This window comes from Dryobates pubescens, chromosome 1 (assembly GCF_014839835.1).
Source record: "Dryobates pubescens isolate bDryPub1 chromosome 1, bDryPub1.pri, whole genome shotgun sequence".
Classification (NCBI taxonomy): domain Eukaryota; kingdom Metazoa; phylum Chordata; class Aves; order Piciformes; family Picidae; genus Dryobates; species Dryobates pubescens.
Window position 1 is genome coordinate 32,621,977 of NC_071612.1, and position 19,754 is coordinate 32,641,730.

Here is a 19,754-nt window from a genome sequence, read left to right on the forward strand (position 1 = left end):
CATACTAAGGGACAAGCCAATCATCAGGTACTGAAATAAGAAGGAATTCTGCATTAAAATCAGGGGTTTGGGGTTGTTATTGTTTGTTTGCAGCATGCACTCTTAATGGCTTTTTGTACTTTCATCTGGTGAACTTCCACCATGGGCATCTAGAACACAGAATCATAGAATTATTAGGGTTGGAATGGACCTCAAGGATCATCCAGTTCCAGACCCACTGCCATGGGCAGGGACACCTCACACTACAGCAGGTTGCTCAGAGCACATACAGCCAGGCATGAGACTTCCACCCTCCCTGGGCAACCTGTGCCAGTCTCTCACTACCCTCATGGGGAACAACTTCTTCCTGACATCTGATCTGAATCTACCCATTTCTAGTTGTTTTTTTTTCCGTCCCCCCCCAGTCCTATCACTCCCTGACAGCCTAAAAAGTCCCTCCCCACCTTTCTTGTAGGCTCCCTTCAGATGGCATTGTCTTTGATGTGCTTTTGCCTGCACTGCATGGCACGTGCTCCTCTGTGTCTTAGGACCTCTGTTAGCCAGATCAAAGTGCTAGATCAAAGTGCTAGAGGATGTTCAGAAGTGCTTTCTGGCGTGTGGTGTGCGTGCATGCCGTTCTGGTGTCGCATCTGGTTGCTGGGAACTGTGACCTTGGCAAGTCCTTCCAGGCTCCAAGACTGCATACTGGAGTTTATGCACAGGAAAAAATATGCCTAGCTCCAGCTAAAGAGCAAACCTGCACAAAAAATACTTGGAGGAGAAAAAACAGCTCACAATGTAGTACTGAAAACCTTACTCCTTTTTCATTAGAGGTTTGGGTAGTTGTGACCATTCTTTTTCCAGTCCTGCTGAATTGCTCACTTCACCGGTGGGTTTGGTAAATGATTACTTTAAATGGAAGTTAAGGAAGTCTGTGTTATGTAAAATCACACAATTGCTTAGGACACCCTGATGGAAAGTCCTTCTGCAGCCTTCCTGTAGGATCCCTTCAGGTATTGGAAGGCAGCTCTAAGGTTCCCCCAGAATCCCCACCTCTTCAGGCTGAACACCCCCAGCTCCCTCAGCCTGTCCTCCTAGCCCTTGGGTCATCTTTGTGGCCCTCCTCTGGACTCCCTTCAACAGCTCTGTGTGCTTCTTATGCTGGGGACACCAGAACTAGACACAATATAGAATGTAACTTTCTGAATTAGTGGAAGAAATTGTGAATGACTGAGGTTCTGCCTTGGGAAGATGCAAAGTACCAAAGGTTTGGTCTCCATGGCAACCAGTATTTTCATGAATGAGTTGAACAGGGGGAAAACAGTTTGAGTAAAAGTCGTAGATAATATTTAGCTAACAGGAATTGCACAAGTTCAAAACACACAGAAGCTTTGCAAGTTCATCAAAATTGGCCAAGTACATCTCCTCACACTTCAGCTGCAGCAAGCCTTGAAGGAGGAGCTTGCTGAACAAATAGTGATATGTAATACCGCAGAATAGACAGAGACTAGGCTCCCTAGAGAGCTATCTTAGGAAAATCTGAATATCAGCAGGTAAGAATTCTTAATACCAGTTCCTAATACCAGCAGGTAAGAATTCTTAATAGCAATTCCTAATAGCTATTAAAAAACCCCACCTGCAGTCATGGAATGTGCTAGAGAAATATCAGACCTTTCTAGGTAGACCTGGGTCAGACCTTTCTAGCTATATCTGGGGCATTGTTCAAGATGTGATTAGTTCTTTTGATTTATATTGTGCAAGATCAGAACTGTAATTGTTTACTCTAATTGTCATGTGTCTGTTAAACTCCTGCAGGAGTGAGTTCTGCCATTGGGTGGCAAGTCTGATAATAAAGACATGATTTTGAGTGTTTGGGGAGAAAAATAAAATGAAAGGTGGATAAATATATGTCAACTTAGTATGAAACAATTTCAGTGTAAAGATGAAAGCACTAATCTGTAACAAGACTAATATATCCAAGTGTGTGATCAATTAATTCATATTATTGGTTAGGCCACACCTTGAGTACTGTGTCCAGTTCTGGGCTCCTCAGTTTAAGAAGGACATTTGGACACTTGAACATGTCCAAAGAAGGGCAATGAGGCTGGGGAGAGGTCTGGAGCACAGCCCTGTGAGGAGAGGCTGAGGGAGCTGGGGTTGCTTAGCCTGGAGAAGAGGAGGCTCAGGGGAGACCTCATTGCTCTCTACAGCTTCCTGAAGGGAGGTTGTAGCCAGGTGGGGGTTGGTCTCTTCTCCCAGGCAATCAGCACCAGAACAAGAGCACACAGTCTCAAGCTGTGCCAGGGGAGGTGTAGCTGGAGGTGAGGAGAAAGTTCTTCCCAGAAAGAGTGATTGGCCATTGGAATGTGCTGCCCAGGGAGGTGGTGGAGTCACCATCCCTGGAGGTGTTCAGAAAGGGATTGGATGTGGCACTTGGAGCCATGGTTTAGTTAGTCATGAGGTGTTGGATAATAGGTTGGACTTGATGATCTCTGGTGGTCTTTTCCAACCTTATTAATTCTATGGTTCTACGAAAAGGAACAAGTCTTTCAGATTTTTCACTAGAGAGTGGAGGAGATCAGCCTGACCTGTCTAGAAAGGATTTTTGTTCACATTGGGAAAGTCAGCTTGCTGACAGAAAGTGCCACAAGGGGCCAAGGATGGATTTCCTTTGAAGATATTTAGACACCCAAGTAGAAACTTAATGGGGAGTTCATGAAAGTTGAATCATAGAGATGCCTCTCACAGTACAGAGAGATTACCCTTGAAGTTGAACCATGTGGGGAAAGGCTGGGAGAACTGGGGTTGTTCAGCCTTCAGAAGAGAAAGCTTAGGGCAGAACTTATTGCCATGGAGCAGTACATAAAGGGCAGTTAGCAGGAGGTGGAGACCACCTTTTTAGAGGAGTCCCATGGAAAAGAGAATGGGAGATGGGGACAAGTTACTGCTGGGGAAATTCCCATTGGAGTCCAGAAGAAAATTTTTCACCATGAGAACAGTTAGAGCTTGGAATCATCTCCCAGGGAAAGAGAGGATTCCCTCACATTGGACAGTTTAAATCTTAGGTTGACAGGGTGCTGGGACAGCTCATTTCAACTAGAAAGGTTGGAGCAGATGATCCTTGGGGTCCCTTCCAAGGTGGCATTCTGTAATTTTTACTGGAACTGAAGGATTTTTTTGCAATTCTGCACTGCTGTAATTAAAATCTGTATAAGAAAGTGAGTTGGGCCAGCTTTGCACTTACTCCAGGATGTTATTGGCTTCAGCTCTGCACTTAGCTCTGGATACGTGACCAATCTGCGCTCTGTGGCATTGACCACCTGAATGTGACTGTGGTAGGTTGAATTACAACATGAACTGTGCCAGGCTAACTCAGTTGGAAGCAAATGGAAGCTGTGTTTACAAGCAAAACTCTGACCTACAATGGAATGCAAAGTGGCACTTGAAGTCATGGGTTAGTTGTCAGGAGGTGTTAGGTATTAGGTAATAGGTTGGACTTGATGATCTCTCAGGTCTTTTCCAACCTGGTTGATTCTATGATTCTGTGATGCATTAAACACTTCAGGCTTTACCATGATCATCATATAGCTGTATTCAGAAGGGGGTGGTTCACACACCATAAGGCACTTCTGCATTTAATCAGTGACAGAAATTAGTTCCATTGTAAACCTTTGTGCAAGTTAGAGTAGCATTTCCCACCTCATTAAAAACACAACCTTGTTGAATGTTACAGCAACTTATTTCCTCCTTCTGATTTACACAGTGAATACATCCGTGTGATGGGTGGGAAAGTAAAGAAATCATAGGCACTGTGTTTATAAGCTCAGCTTTATAGCTCTTTATTTTTCTTGTTGTTTTTTTTTTTCCCCCACTATAGCCTCCACACCACCCAGCAGAGTAAATAAACGCAGAGTTTCTCCAAGTGTTGTTTCCACCTGGGAAAAGAGAGGCATCATCATGTCTAACATTACTATTGATCCAGATGTCAAACCTGGCGAGTATGTCATCAAAAGCCTCTTTGCTGAGTTTGCTGTTCAAGCTGAAAAGAAAATTGAAGTTGTAATGGCTGAACCTTTGGTGAGTCCATTTTTTTTCCCCTGTCTCTCTTTCCCTCTCCTCTTTCCCTCTCCTCTTTTCCTCTCTTCTTTTCCTTTCATTTTCTCAAAGAGGCTTATTTATCCTATGTGTGATCCCTGAAAAGAACATGCCTGTCCATGTGAGACCCTACCTGCAATACTGCATCCAGTTCTGGTGTCCCCAGCATAAGAAGGACACAGAACTGTTGGAGAGAGTCCAGAGGAGGCCAAAAAGGTGATCCAAGGGCTGGAGCACCTCTGCTGTCAGGATAGGCTGAGGGATCTGGGGATGTTCAGCCTAGAATAAAAACTGGGGGGGGATGACACACCTTAGAGCTGCCTTCCAATATCTGAAGGGATCCTACAGGAAGGCTGCAGAGGGACTTTTCATCAGGGTGTCAAGAGACAGGACAAGGTGGAATGGTTTGAAGCTCAGGGAAAGCAGGGTTAGAATAGATCTAAGGAAGATGATTGTCAGTATGAGGGTGGTGAGACTCTGGAATAGGCTGCCCAGGAAGGTTGTGGATGCCTTTTCCCTGGGGCAGTTCAAGGCCAGGCTGGATGAGGCCTTGAGCAACTGAGTGTAGTTAAGAGATTGGAGTGGATAATCTCTGAGGTCCCTTCCAACCTGAGCCATTCTGTGCCTCTATGATGACTTTTCAAAGGGATTAGTCAAAAACAGACAGGCTTCTGCAAATACTTTTGCTACCTAGATTATGTTTTATTGACTTCTGTTAAGACTGTTCTGTAGTCATTACTGGAAACATGACCTCTTAATATTTGTAAGTTCTGTAAAGTCACCAAAGCAAATTGCAGCAACAAAAAAAGACCCTTCATTAACTCTGCAAACTGTTTCCTGTTAATGTTTCTTTGAAAGAATACTGTGTCAAGACTTTCAGGAATAGATGAGTTTGGTTTGTTTTCCAAAGTAATGATGCAAGCACTTGGAAAAATATAGCAGGCAGCTGATACAACAGATTAGGTAAAATGCTAAATTCTGTTATTTATCCAAATCTTGAAGTAAATGGATTCCCTTTTTCCTTTTTTTTTTTTTTTTTAACTTGGATATTTCTGGTGTAAAAAATAAATAAATTTATTTTTAAGTTAGAAATGCACAGAACAAGTGGAGTGAGTCCAAAGGAGGGCCACAAAGATGATCCAAGTGCTGGAGCACCTCTGCTAGGAGAATAGACTAAGGGGGCTGAGGTTGTTCATCCTGAAGAGGAGTGGACTCTGGGGGGACCTTGGAGCTGCCTTCCAATACCTGAAAGGATCCTACAGGAAGGCTGCAGAGGGACTTTCTATCAGGGTGTCTAGAGACAGCACAAGGGGAAATGGTTTGAAGCTGAGGGAGAGCAGAATTAGACTGGGTCTTAGGAGGAGGGTGGAGAGGTTGAAATAGATGATCTCTAAGGTCCCTTCCAATTTAAGCCATTCTCTGATGAATCTAAGACCCTGTAGCTCACAGAAAGCTAGCTAGCAGAAAGCCTCTGTTTGCAAATGCTGCTTGCACAAGTGATGGTGTGCAGAAGTGAATGTGGGAACATTTGAATCCTAGTTTTGAAACATTAGGAAAAAATATTATTAAGAACTAGTTCAAAAGAACAGAAAAATGGAACTAAACACATTGTATGGTGTCACTGATGGAATCATCTTCAACTAAAGTCATCATCAGATCAGAGGCTCAGGAAAAGGAAACCTTTCTTTATACACACCTACTTACGTAAACATTGTGTGTGAGTGTACCAGGCAAGCCCACAACTTAAACATAATGTGTCTGGATGTCTACAGACATCCAAAGAGTCAGGTTTTCAGGAGGATTTGATAAGAAAGCACAAAAAGTCTGGAGCAAAAGGGGCATGCAGATGGTGAAGGGTACATGGCTAGAAATCAGAGAAGAGCTCTAGGGTTGGAAGCTCTGCTCAGGGTGGTTGAAATGCCTACTGCTGTGAATGCCACTCCCTTGGCATCTGCTAAAGCTATGGGGAGGGTATTGCTAGGGCAGAATGACAGAGATTGGATTTAGATGAGCTGGGAAGGGCTTTTCCTGTAGACACAGCCAGTTTGGAGTTAAATCTCTTAACTGGAATGCAGGTAGCAAGGTAAATATAATGATAGCTCTGGGGTTCACTTGTGCTGCAAAACTTGGCCCTAAACCGGACTGGATAAATCCTCTGACAACAAACCAGGACTCTGTGTCCCCTGCCACACTGTTGACTGTTGGTTAAACAGACAGTTTAAAATCTGTAAATCATGCAGAATGAAAACATTTCCACATCAAAAATCTGAAAGCCAATGGAACCAGTGAAATGATGCCCTTTTCAAAGAACAGAGTTTCCCAGTTTCATGGTGATAGCATCAAGTTTACCTGGCTACCTGATCTTTTACTAATAGGATTCTGAAGTTGCTATGTGTGGTGTATACAGCATATATAAAATTCTTTGGGATAAAATAAGAAATAGGTTGCCCAGGGAGGTTGTGTTTGGCTCTTCCCTGGGGGTGTTGAAGGCCATGTTGGATGAGTCTAGTCGAGAGGTGTCCTTGCCCATGGAGGGGAGGTTGGAGTAGATGATCTCTGAGGTCACTTCCAGCCTGAGCCACTCTGTGGTTCTGTGAAAATGGTTCCTGATGCAGTCAATGTATGTATACACATATGGCCACCTTTTTTATATTGGTAGGAAGGAAGGAATATATAGAAAAGCAACAAAAGCTGTGGAAATGTAAAACAACAATGGTAGAAGGGAATCTTTAGGTGTCTCAATGAAAGGAAGTGGTAGGGAGGTGGTGGAGTCACCATCCCTGGAGGTGTTCAAGAGGGCACTGGATGTGGCACTTGGTGCCATGGTTTAGTAGTCATGAGGTCTTGGGTGACAGGTTGAACCTGGTGATCTTTGAGGTCTTTTCCAACCTTATTGACTCTATGATTCTAAGTGCAAAAGTACTGAAATGGTTTCATTTTTCTCTGTAGTATTTGATATAAATATTCAATATTCAGTTCTAGTGTATTTAAAAAGAAAGGAGGCTGAAATAGCACAGGAAAGGAACTGACTGAGATTGGGGGAAGGCTTTGAGGAAGAGAGGAAAGACCTTCAGCATTTTAGTGTGATTTGATTTTGTGGGATGACTTGGCTACAAATAATAATGTGGGGAATATGTATTGTGTTACATAAGTCATTAATCATGGAGTGGCTCAGGTTGGAAGGGACCTCAGAACTCATCTCCTTCAACCCCCCACTGTGGGCAGGGACACCTCTCAACTAGACTCATCTGCTCAAGGCGTCATCCAGCTTGGCCTTCAACACCCTCAGGGAGGAGGCAGCCACAGCCTCCCTGGGCAGCCTATTCCAGAGTCTCACCACCCTCCTACTGAAGAACATCTTCCTAAAATCCAATCTAACCCTACTCTCTCCCTCAGCTTCAAACTATTACCCCTTGTCCTATTGCTAGACACCCTTAGGAGAAGCCCCTCTGCAGCCTTGCTGCAGTTAATGTGTTAGGAGAGGGTAGGCCGTTAGACAAAGCTGTTGGAGAGAAGTAGGAGTCAGACCAATTAAAGTTAGGAGCTAGAAACTTTCTGAAAGTTGAAGATGAACATGCCAGTAGGATAGCAAAAAGTAATTTTGAAATAATTAAAAAATCAAACAGTAAACTCAGCTCAAGACAGCACCCAGGGGTGAGGAGAAGGTCCCCTTTTGGCTCGGTGTATGGGCTTCATTCAGACTTGGGATTTTAAAAGTAACTAAATGGTATCTCTGGCTGTGAATTTATTTACAGTACCCAGTGAGTAACACACTAGTTTCCTTCCAGTGATTTAATTAAGAGTTCTCTGCTTGCAAAATTTTAATACCACAGAGTTGCCAGAGTTACAGAAAAAGCTTATCAGCAAATGCTTAAAATAAATGATTCAAGTCGTGAGTGTAAGCACAGGAAGGAAGATCATCCTTTTGGAGAGTCAATTGCATTAAAACACTTTCTTGTAGAAAAAAAATAAATCAATGCTTCTGAATCTTTTGTCATAGTGTGTAGTTTTGAAAGAGGAATGGTTCAGATGCAATTGATTGTAGTTTGAAATAGCCTTCATCAGCTGAGCAGGGATGGCTGTGAGGCACGGTGCCAGCCTTCCTCAAGTGTGGGACAAATTTACATAAGAGTGAAAAAGTATAGTGATAAACTCAGTCACCTAACATTCTGTGATTCTGTCAGGCTGCATGTAAATATAGATGGTTGGAATTTGAGCAGAAAGAGTTTAACATGATGCCCCTAAGTTACCAAGGTGTTAAGCAGGTAAGCTGCTGACTGTACTAAATTGTAAAGTTTTGGTCAAAACCAGCAAGGGTATTGAAGCCTGTTGCCAACACCAGCAATTTTACTCCATCACAGAGATACTAAACATTGCTCAGACTAGCACTGTCCATTTTTGCAAGTCTTGCTTAGGTGCTTTCCAGAGCTTGTCCAATGTAAAAATTAGCAAATTGCATTTCTTCAAGGCATTGTCTCTCTTACGCTGTTCTGACCCTGGGGCAGGCACTGCCCAGCACTTGGGCTGCAGGAGGCAAGGCAAGAGCATCCCTTGGCAGCTTTCTCACTTGCAGCTTGGAGGACAGAAGCAATTGCACCCTGCTGAGGTGTGCCAGCCACCAGAGAGCTGTGCCAGTGAGTGCTGGAGAGAAGCCAAGGGGTGGTTCCTTTTTGCAGGGGTGCAGTTGTTTGCACAGCACATGCACCTCTGCCTACATCCTGAGCTCTGCTGCCTGCCACATGTTGACATTTCTGCTTTACACAACGGAAGCTAACTGCTCCTTGGTTAATTCAATAGTGGTGAAGTTGTTTTGTTGTTTTTGTTGTTGTTGTTGTTTGGGTTTATTGGGTTTTTTTAGCATTTCACTTCTTTCACTGTAGAGCTGCTACTTCCATGTCTCTCTCAACTTCCGGAAGCCAGGAAAATAAATCTTAAATTATTAATTCAGTGAAAGTTTCCAGACCTTTACTTTATGCTATTAGATTCTTCCAAGCCATGTGAGATGACTGAGGCTGTGACAAAGCAGAGCTGGAAGAAGACATTGAAGGAAAATAACTTTTAAAGCCAGACAAATGACTCAACGGCCCTGATAATCCTGGAACTGGGTTAAGAATATTGTTTGTTTATGTCACATTTGTTTGGTCAATGTTACATTAACTGCAGTGACATTTACCTTTTAGCTCTTTTGTGCTGAGGGAAAATAATAGGGTTCTGAACATGTTAGGTCCTTGTTCCTTCTGATAATAAAAGTCTTAAAAGCTGTATCAAGATTTCATACATTCACAGAATGGTTTAGGCTGGAAGGGACCTTAAAAATTATCTAGCTCCAATCCATCACCATGAGCCCCTGCTCAACCTTCCACTAGCCCAGGTTGCTCCAGGCCTCGTCCAACCTGGCCTTGAACACCTCCAACGGGGTGGCATTCACAGGCTCCCTGGGCAACCTCCACCCTCACTGTAGGGAATTTCTTCCTAATCTCCAGTCTAAATCTCCCCTCCTCAAGCTTTAATCCATTCCCTCTCGTCCCATCACTACAACCCCTTGTAAAAAGTCCCTTCCAAGCCTTCTTGTAGGTCTCCTTCAAGTACTGGAAGGCCACTCTAAGGTTATTCCAGAGCCTCTTTCCTCTAGGCTGAGCAGTCCTAACTCTCTCAGCCTGTCCCCACAGGGGAGGTTCTCCATCCATCCCTCTGATTATCTTCATGGCCCTCCTCTAGACCTGATGTACCAAATGGTATCAGTATAGAATGGGATGGAAAAAAGCTAAACTTTCAGAACTATCTTAAAATTAGTTTGCTATCAATGGAATTTTGACTTCTTCATCTAAAGACTTACAGATTGTTTTCCTTCTCTTTGATTTGTTACCATTCTTTTCTTTATCTGTTTCTGGCTTTAGACACATGCAGTGGGTATAATAAACTCAGGTTGTGTTCACCGGTGTAATAGTTTTGTGCTACCATGGTGGAAATGCAGCCTAAGGAGACTTAAGGAACCTGTCTTCTACCATTTTCTTACAGGAAAGTTACTTATCAGGAAACAGTTTTCTAGTCATGTTTCTTCAGCTTATTTAGCAGTATGTGATATTTAGAGAGGGTGGAACATTCCTCCTGTTTCTGCTGTATGGATAAGATTACAATTATTTGTGCTGTTTATCTGAAAGCACAGCACATATAACCTGTATTCACCTACAGTAGACAGTAAATAGAAGGGAGGGAGGAAATTTAGTTCTAAGGGAATTCTGATTTGCAAGTGCTGTCTGCTGCAAAAATGTCTCTTCTCATAGCACATTTTGAACAGATTTAACATGTAAAATGATGTGAGTTTGTAAGAGTGTGATGGGTTGAAATTTCTCCCCCCCAACATTAACTTTGCCAGCCTAGCTCAGCTGGAAACATATGAAACAAAATTTTAAAGGATAGCCTAAAACTACCACAGAGAATCAAGGAAGGGTTTATTTTCCCATATCTTTCTTTTGAATATACAGTGGAGGAATATTGGCTAACAGTGCATCAGTCGATGAACAAATACAACTGTTTCATAATATTCAATGCATTTTCCTCAAACCATCTTCTTCTTTAAATATTTAATTTAGACACACTGGAAGTGTACATCACAGGCAGTGTTTTCTTAGACAATCTAAGTGGTGCCTACATTACTTCAAGTTATACTTCCAGACGAGGCAAATGCTTCTTCTTGCCTGGATGATGTTGGATTCAAGTTTTCAGAGGCTGTGATAGTTGCCAGAGATCATGTCCTTTGAACAAAAAATACAGCCACCCTGGTAACAGAATGGCAGAAGTTGTGTCACATTTTCAAGATTCTAATTAGGACAAGCAGAAATAAGAAACCAATTTGGATCTTGGACTTGCTGCTTGCAACCCCAGTTTGTACCTGCTTCATAGAATCATAGAATCAATAAGGTTGGAAAAGACCTCAGAGATCATCAAGTCCAAGCTGTCACCCAGCACCTCCTGACAACTAAACCATGGCTCCAAGTGCTACATCCAATCCCTTTTTGAACGCTTCCAGCAATGGTGACTCCGATACCACCCTGGGCAGCACATTCCAATGGCCAATTACTCTTTCTGGGAAGAACTTTCTCCTCACCTCAAGCCTAAACTTCCCCTGGCACAGCTTGAGACTGTGTCCTCTTGTTCTGGTGCTGGGTGCCTGGGAGAAGAGACCAACCCCCACCTGGCTACAACCTTCCTTCAGGGAGTTGTAGAGAGCAAGAAGGTCTCCCCTGAGCCTCCTCTTCTCCAGGCTAAGCACCCCCAGCTCTCTCAGCCTCTCCTCACAGGGCTGTGCTCCAGACCCCTCCCCAGCTTTGTTGCCCTTCTCTGGACATATTCAAGTGTCTCAATGTCCTTAAATTGAGATGCCCAGTGCTGGATACAGTACTCAAGGTGTGGCCTAACCAGTGCTGAGTACAGGGGCAGAATGACTTCCCTGCTCCTACTGGCCACACTATTCCTGATGTAGGCCAGGATGCATCCAGCCTGTGTGTTGCAGCCTTGCAAGTGTTAAGTTCCAAGCAATACTGACTTAGAAATTTTCTGCCCAGAGCCTGAGAGCATAGGTGTTGTGTCTTATGAAACTAGTGAGCAGTTATTTCTTGTTAACTGAGCCACAACCCGTTGAGAGCAGTGCTGCCTATCAGTATTGCTGGCACCTCCTTTTACATCCCAGCCTCAGGCAAGTTAACCGCACTTCCAGCTTACTGCTTACCTCGCTCCATAAAAGCTCTTTGTTTGCTTACTGCAATCTAATAGCAGCTTTTAACTCCTTACCTTGAGAGCTTACACTGCTTTCCTTAGCAAAGATAACATTTTTGATTCATTTATGATGAAGTTAAAAGTAGGTCAAAATTTTTTTATGTAGCAAGAGATACTCCTTACTTCTTTATGGATCTTACTACTTTGTAGTATGTCCTTAAGCTGTTGCTATGGCTTTGGGCTTACTTTAAATCATTGACCCTCAGCACATTGAACTTAGTTTATGAGTTGGTTTGGTTTTGTGGCTTTTGTTTGTTTGTTTCCTTTTTTGGTTGTCTTTGTTTCCTTTTTTGGTTGTTATTTTTGTTTTGCTTTGGGGTGTTGTATTTTTGTTGTTTGTGCTATCTGTGGGGGCTTTTTGTTGTTTTGGTTGCTTGGTTTATTTATTTGTGGGGTGTGGTGTTTAAGGTTTGGTTTGTTGTAGTTTGATTTGGTTTTTAATTGATTTGGTTTGGTTTGGCGTCTCTCTCTTCTTGATTTTCACTTTCTAGGCTACCCTAGCAAGAGACTGTAAAAGTTCCTTGTACTATTGTTGTACTATTCTCCACAGTGGCTACTAAGAGTTGCTTTTATATTGCTATTACATTTCATGAGTCTTCTGTTTTTCTTAATGCTTCAATTCTCACTAAACTCTTTTGTCAGGAATGTAATTTAATTTTGCTCTTAACAGAGTAATATATTTTATGGTACTGGAAGCAATGAAACATTATAATAATGAAATTCTAATGATCTTGCATCTTTCCTTGTTTTACAAACCTTACAAATTATTTCAGCTGTAAAGCAAAGTTGTTATTGACATTCTCTCTTTTTCCTTATCTGCTGTTTCCTACTGCAGTGTAGGGACATTGCAGACTGGAAATCACAGAGTCACAGAAACATTCAGGTTGGAAAAGACCCTCAGGATCACCAAGTCCAACCATTAACCCTACTCTACAAGGCTCAGCCCTAAACCATAGCCCAAAGAACCACATCCAAACCACCTTTAGATACACCCAGGGTTGGTGAGTCAACCACCTCCCTGGGCAGCACATTCCAATGCCTGACCACTCTTGCCCTGAAAAAATGTTTCCTAATGTCCAGTCTAAACCTACCCAGCCACAGCTTGAGGCCATTCCCTCTTGTTCTATCACTAATTACTTGTGAGAAGAGAGCAGCACCAACCTCTCCACAGCCTCCTTTCAGGTAGTTGTAGAGAGCCAGGAGGTCTCCCTCAGGCTTCTCTTTTCCAAACTAACCATCCCCAGCTCCTTCAGTTGCTCTTCATCAGATTTATTCTCCAGGCCCTTCCCCAGCTTCTTTGCCCTCCTCTGTAGTCACTCCAGCACTGAACAACTTTGTGAAGACATTTTCAAATTCATTCTTGCAGCTTCTAATAAGTGCTTTATATGAACATGAAAACACTTGTTAATTCAGTTGGGAATGCCTTTTCTTCTGAGTTTCACTTGGCACGCCCCACCAAGCCATCTTTGTAAGCACACTGCTGTAGGCCCCACTCTTTATCACAGTATCACAAAAGTTGGAAGAGACCTCAAAGATCAACGAGTCCAACTTGTCACCACAGACCTCATGACTAGACCATGGCACCAAGTGCCACATCCAATCCCCGCTTGAACACCTGCAGGGACGGTGACTCCACCACCTCCCTGGGCAGCACATTTCCAATGGCGAATGACTCTCTCAGTGAAGAACTTTCTCCTCACCTCGAGCCTAAACTTCCCCTGGCACAGCTTGAGACTGTGTCCTCTTGTTCTGGTGCTGGTTGCCTGGGAGAAGAGACCAACCCCTTCCTGGCTACAACCACCTTTCAGGTAGTTGTGGAGAGTAATGAGGTCACCCCTTTGGGAGAGGTGATTGCCACTTGCTGTTTCTCAGTCTTGAACATTATTGCTCTTAAGCTGCCAAATTAATTTTAGGTCTGTATTCTTCTGTGAGAACACTTCACAGCTTCAGGAATGGTTCAGGCTGAAAAACAATGCAAATGTTCACGTTAAAAGTGATTGCCTTGTTCTGTAATAGGAGGGAAAAAGGAATCTATCTGTGAGAAAATCAGTTGCATTGTGAAATTTATGTTTGTTTGGTTTTTTTTACAGGAAAAGCTCTTGTCCAGATCTCTTCAAAGAGGTGAAGATCTTCAGTTTGATCAGGTAGGAGACACATGATTTAAAGCAGTTTGTAGTGGATTAAGGTTGTCTGGTTTTGCAGAATAGTGGTTCCACTGTTGTAATGACTTGGAACATACACATCTGAATCAGCATCATTAGAGTTAGACCTTGACTGTTAATTAGGCTTCATTTTTCCACTCCAGAATATGATAGTAAGAAACTACTGGAACAGATGAATTATTTGAAAGGGCCAGTGAAAGATGAGGGAGGGAAGATGCTGAAATATGGTAGGGAACAAAAAGACTTAATTTATTTCTGTTGCTGTTAGGAGGCTTTGTGTAGCTGTAGCCTGCATCGCTTCCTATTTCAGGTTCAAGTTGTCTCAAGCTAAAATAGTTCGAGAAATGGCAATATGCAATCTATGAACAATTCCTCTCTGGTAGCTTCTTGATGCACTGGGAGTGCTAGCGGGAAGGCATTGGTACTACAATGTTAACAATGTGGAGGTCTACTGAGAGAACAATTTCCTCCTCATTTCCCCAAAATTCATCTCTTTTAGCTAAATTTACATTTTGGTTTCCATTTAAAACCTCGATGAAAAAATCTATCATTTGGAAACTAAAAACTGATTTTGCACACAGGGATCTAATGACAACCCCCTTGCTCTGGTTATGCTTCCCATAGAAACAGCTGAACAATTCCATTAAGCAGCTAGTTCACTTTTTCATGACAGGGAACACCTTTCTCAACCATTCTTCTTTACTCTGCTCATTCCCTTAACATCCAATACTGTGTTCCAGTTCTGGAGTCCCCACCATAAGAAGGACACAGAGCTGTTGGAGCGAGTGCAGAGGAAGGCCACAAAGCAGAGGGCTGGAGCACCTGTGCTATGAGTTTAGGCTGAGAGACCTGGGGGTGTTCAGCCTGGAGAAGAGAAGACTCCAGGGGAACCTTAGAGCTGCTTTCCAATACCTGAAAGGATCCTACAGGAAGGCTGCAGAGGGACTTTTCATCAGGGTGTCTAGAGACACAGGCAACCAGCACCAGAACAAGGGGACACAGTCTCAAGTTGTGTCAGGGGAGGTTTAGACTCGAGGTGAGGAAAAAGTTCTTCACTGAGCGAGTCATTCGTCATTGGAATGGGCTGCCCAGGGAGGTGGTGGAGTCGCCGTCCCTGGAGGTGTTCAAGGGGAGATTGGACGTGGCGCTTGGTGCTATGATCTAGTTGTGAGGTCTGTTGGAACAGGTTGGACTTGATGATCCTTGGGGTCTCTTCCAACCTTAGTTACTGTGATACTGTGATACTGTGATACTGTGACAGGACAAGGGGAAATGGTTTGAAGCTGAGGCAGAGCAGGGTTAGACTGGAGCTTAGGAAGAAGTTCTTCAGTATGAGGGGCTGCCCAGGGAGGTTGTGGCTGGGGCAGTTCAAGGCCAGGTTGGATGAGGCCTTGAGCAACTGAGTGTATTTGAGAGGTGTCCCTGCCCATGGCAGGAGGTTTGAGTTGATGATCTCTGAGGTCCCTTCCAGCCTAAGTCACTCTGTGGTTTCTGTGTGAACTTACAGAATATGCATATGATTAATATGATCTTTTTTGTTTTAATTTTGAGAAAGTTTCTTCTCTTGTATACACAAGCAAAGGAGTACTACTGAATTCTTGTGACTGGAATAGCTGGTTGGTTAACAAGTTAACTACTCAGAAGGCTGAAAAGATGCCCCCTGAGGTTTCCATTTGCTTAAGCTGCCCCCTGCGCATCCCCAAACATGAAGAACCAAGATGCTTTAAATGAAGCCAGAGAAATAATGCATTGATGTTATCTTGGTTTTCTGCAACAGTGAATAATAGATAAGGTATAGCATGAGGATGGCTTTTATTGAAACCTCTTATTTGAAAGGTGCAAGAGGTAATTAAACCTGGCATCGGTGAGCAACATGGTTTTGGGGATGGGTTTATTCCCTGCTGCCTCCCTGCTATCTTTCTCCAGTCATGTTCCTCTTTAAGCTTGGGCACTGATGATGTTTGTTAAAATTGGAGTTAAAGGAAGCCTGGAGAATTTGAGTTTCATACCATGTGGAAGTCTTCTTTCTATAATGGTTTCTGTTGCCAGCAGTACATAGGGGAGTCATGCTGAAAGGAAACATAGCCTGAGATCTACACCAGGCAAATGTATTAACAGTAGAGTAGAATATCTAAAAGGCTCTTATTTTCCTTTGTCTAATAACCAAAGAGTCATGGTTTTTAACTACTTCTTAGTTTAGGAGGGTTGCCTGTTACCTGCCATTTGTAATCTAAAAGTACTTCAGAAATAGGTACAGAACATTTGGGGACATCTAAAATCTCTGCCTTTTCTCAGTGCTTTTCTGCAGGTTATCTGTATAGAGTTAGGATTCCATGCTTCTCCTGAGCCAGGACACATTTTGTTTGCTTGTATTCTATCATAGTTGCCTTGGTGTGTCACACAAAGGTGATCTGTAAAGGTGTTTTCCAACCACAATGATTCTATGAAATTTACAGCAATTGTCCTAGGCAAAAATGGTTTTACTTCATAAAATTAGATGAGAAGTGCTTTTTTGCATTAAAAAACAATTTGAAAAGATGACAGTTTGAGGCTTTTTAGATTGCTTCATCATGCTAAACTACCTTTCTTTTTGTTTTTTAGTTGATAAGCTCTATGAGCTCAGTAGCAGAGCACTGTCTCCCCTCCTTATTACGCACCTTGTTTGACTGGTACAGGCGTCAAAATGGAACAGAAGATGAATCTTATGAATACAGACCTCGGTCTAGCACAAAATCCAAGGGGTAAGAGTTTGCCTTGCAAGAGTCTATTTGATTTTTGTGTGTGTGTTTGTGTTTTCTTGTAAGAAAATGTGTGTTTGTATTTGATGCAAGGTCCTGCATCTGGGTCGGGGCAATCCCAAGCACCGATATAGGCTGGGCAGGGACTGGCTTGAGAGCAGCCCTGAAGAAAAGGACCTGGGGGTGCTGGTGGATGAGAAGCTGAATATGAGATGCCAGTGTGTGCTTGCAGCCCAGAGAGCCAACCAGAGCTTGGGCTTCATCAAGAGAAGTGCAGTAGCAGGGTGAGGGAGGTGATTCTCCCCCTCTACTCCACTCTGGTGAGACCCCACCTGGAGCACTGTGTCCAGTTCTGGAGCTTCTATTACAAGAAATATCTGGAGGTGCTGGAAGGTGTCCAGAGAAGGGCCACGAGGATGATTAGAGGGCTGGAGCTGCTCTGCTATGAGGACCGACTGAGAGAGTTGGGGCTGTTCAGTTTGGAAAAGAGAAGGCTCTGAGGAGGCTTTATTGTGGCCTTTCAGTATCTGAAGGGGGCTACAAGAAAGCTGGGGAGGGACTTTGTAGGGTGTCAAGTAGTGACACGACTGAGGGAATGGATCCAAGCTAGATTTAGATTTGTGTGTGATACCTTTGTTCTTGATTTCTTCTTTTAGAGATGACCAACAACGTGAAAGAGATTATCTACTTGAAAGGAGGGACTTAGCTGTAGATTTCATTTTTTGTTTAGTTTTAATAGAGGTTCTAAAACAGGTAAGCTCTTTTGCTTTGGCAAACATAATCTTTCTCTTTTAATATCAGTTTTGATCATCTCCTTTACATTTTTATATCAAAAATTGAAGCAAATATACAGTGAAGGTATGCATATAGTCTCAGTTGCAGAAAGCCTTTGGCTTCTGCTTTTCTTAGCTTTGCATGCTTGCATTATCTCAGTTCATATGTCTTGGATACACTAAGTCAAAGCTGCAAAAAGCAGAACTGTAACAGAAGCCATTCTGTTTATGTTCGGTACCTGTTGTCTGCTTAAACATGTTTGAAACATGATGTGAAGTCATCAGATGACAAGATGAATATATCACTTTAAAACCAGTTAGAAAGGGTGTGGAATTTTGCTTGGCCTTATAGTGTAGTGCTAGATGGTGGCACACAGGCTCTATTGAAAGAAACCTTGCATTGGTGTGGACAAGAGGACAGCGTTGTGCTTTAACTAGCAGCAATTTTTGGAGGAGAAAGAGCTATTGGTGAGAAACAGTTTGAAACATGAAGCAAACTTGCAAGTGAATTTCACATCTTTTGTGTATAGGTGCATGAAAATTAAATTGCTTTCTGCAGTAAGGACTATGGTTTAGTTTGCAAGTAATTTCTAGTAGGTTTATATTTCTGTGGTCTTGCATGGCATACCTGTAATACAGAGGAAAATGGAAACAGACAACCAAAAGAGCTGCCTGTTCTTCCATGAGACACCAGCCAGTCATCCCGAGTGCTGTTTCTACACTGTGTGCACACAGGTGCAGAGAACAGTTATTAAAAGCATCAAAATCCTATGTGTTAGCATTTTACAGAAAGCCTTCTCTTTGTGCTTTCTCCCTGAAAGAAAAAGGGAGATGGAATAGGTTGTTTAGGATTTCAAGGTTGTATCAGTAGCTTCTGTATTTTGAGCCACTAGGGCTTTTTGTTGAGTAAAGTTGGTATTGCCAGTGATTCAGTTGTCAGGAGAAGTGCCCAAGTTTTGGTCTTGAAGAGAATCACTCCTGCAGTGCTTGGTGAGCGTCTCAACTTGTATTGCTAGATGGGTATTGACAGATAGGTATTTTTTTGATAAGAATTTTTTGGTCTTAGAGAATCACTCCTGTAGTGCTTGGTGAGCTTCTCATCTCTTATTGATAGACAGGTATTTTTTTTTAATAAGAACATCTTTTTGTTGAAGAGTGACTCCTGTAGTGCTTGGTGAGCTTCTCAACTTGTATTGCTAGATAGGTGTTGATGGATAGGGTATTCTTTTGATAAGAGTATTTTGGTCTTAGAGAGTCACTCCTGTAGTGCTTGGTGAGATTCTCAGCTATTATTGATAGACAAGTATTTTTTTGCTAGAAATATTTTATTGCAAGGGGCCACTGAGCATAAATTCACCACTGAAGAGAAATCTTGGGCCAGTTGAGTATTAAAAGTTATCTAAAGGGCCATTTGCCTGCTCTGCCTCTAATGCAAGTCTGCAGTCAAACAAAGCACAGAAGGGATGCTTTTTTATCAATAAATGTATTTACATTCACATTACATCTGCCTTCCTGGAAGGCCTATCATTGTTTAATTCTTAGAAACTGGTTTCACAGGGTGCAAAGGGTGCAAGTATTCAGCTGTTATATGCACAGAGCACAACCGAAGAGAGGGTGACAGACGTGACCTATGTAGGAACAAAACTCTCTTGCTGAAATGACTACATATTGCTCACTGCATGAATATACATATAAATAGGCAGTTCCAGTAAGTGGAAGTTATTGGACAACTAGCTTTGTTCAGAGCAAGTTCTTCATTTGTCTGTAGACAAGGCAGTAATCTTTTATGCTGATAGATTTAGTGAATACTTCATCATTCCTGAGCAGCAACATTTTCTAGAGTTATCTTAGTCTGTACCTAAATTGCTTTGAAATTTTAAAGGTCTTCATAATTGTATATAATGCTTGGAAAAAAAAAAAAGAAGAGAGAGAGAGGAAGAATAGAATACATCTGATTTTTAAGCTGATGTTTTCTTTTAAACCTGAGAAAAGTGGTGATGTCAAAGAGAAGCTCAGTAAAAAGCAATCAATACTTGGGTTTTGTGTCTCAGCAAATTGTTACTTCTTGCTGGGAAGATTTTTTTATGTTCTGGTTGCTTTCATCTGCAGAAAGTCTAAAATGGAGATGATTTTTGTCTTCTGTATTCCTATTTCTTTTTTATTATTTTTTTTTGGTGGTTTTGTTATCCTTTATATAGATTAAATTGCCTTGTGAGGTTAAATCTGTAATG

The 19,754-nt window shown here is 42.4% G+C and overlaps 1 protein-coding gene across 3 annotated transcripts in view; it reads left to right on the plus strand.

Moving 5' to 3' along the window:
- Positions 1–19,754, plus strand: part of FRYL (FRY like transcription coactivator) — a 164,052-nt gene that overhangs the window by 45,232 nt on the left and 99,066 nt on the right. For all 3 annotated transcript variants that reach the window (XM_054163573.1, XM_054163565.1, XM_054163553.1), the window contains exons 2-5: positions 3,857–4,056; positions 13,941–13,994; positions 16,614–16,753; positions 17,407–17,503. In XM_054163573.1, coding sequence (XP_054019548.1) covers positions 3,857–4,056; positions 13,941–13,994; positions 16,614–16,753; positions 17,407–17,503 — 491 coding nt within the window. The remainder of the gene's footprint in view (positions 1–3,856; positions 4,057–13,940; positions 13,995–16,613; positions 16,754–17,406; positions 17,504–19,754) is intronic.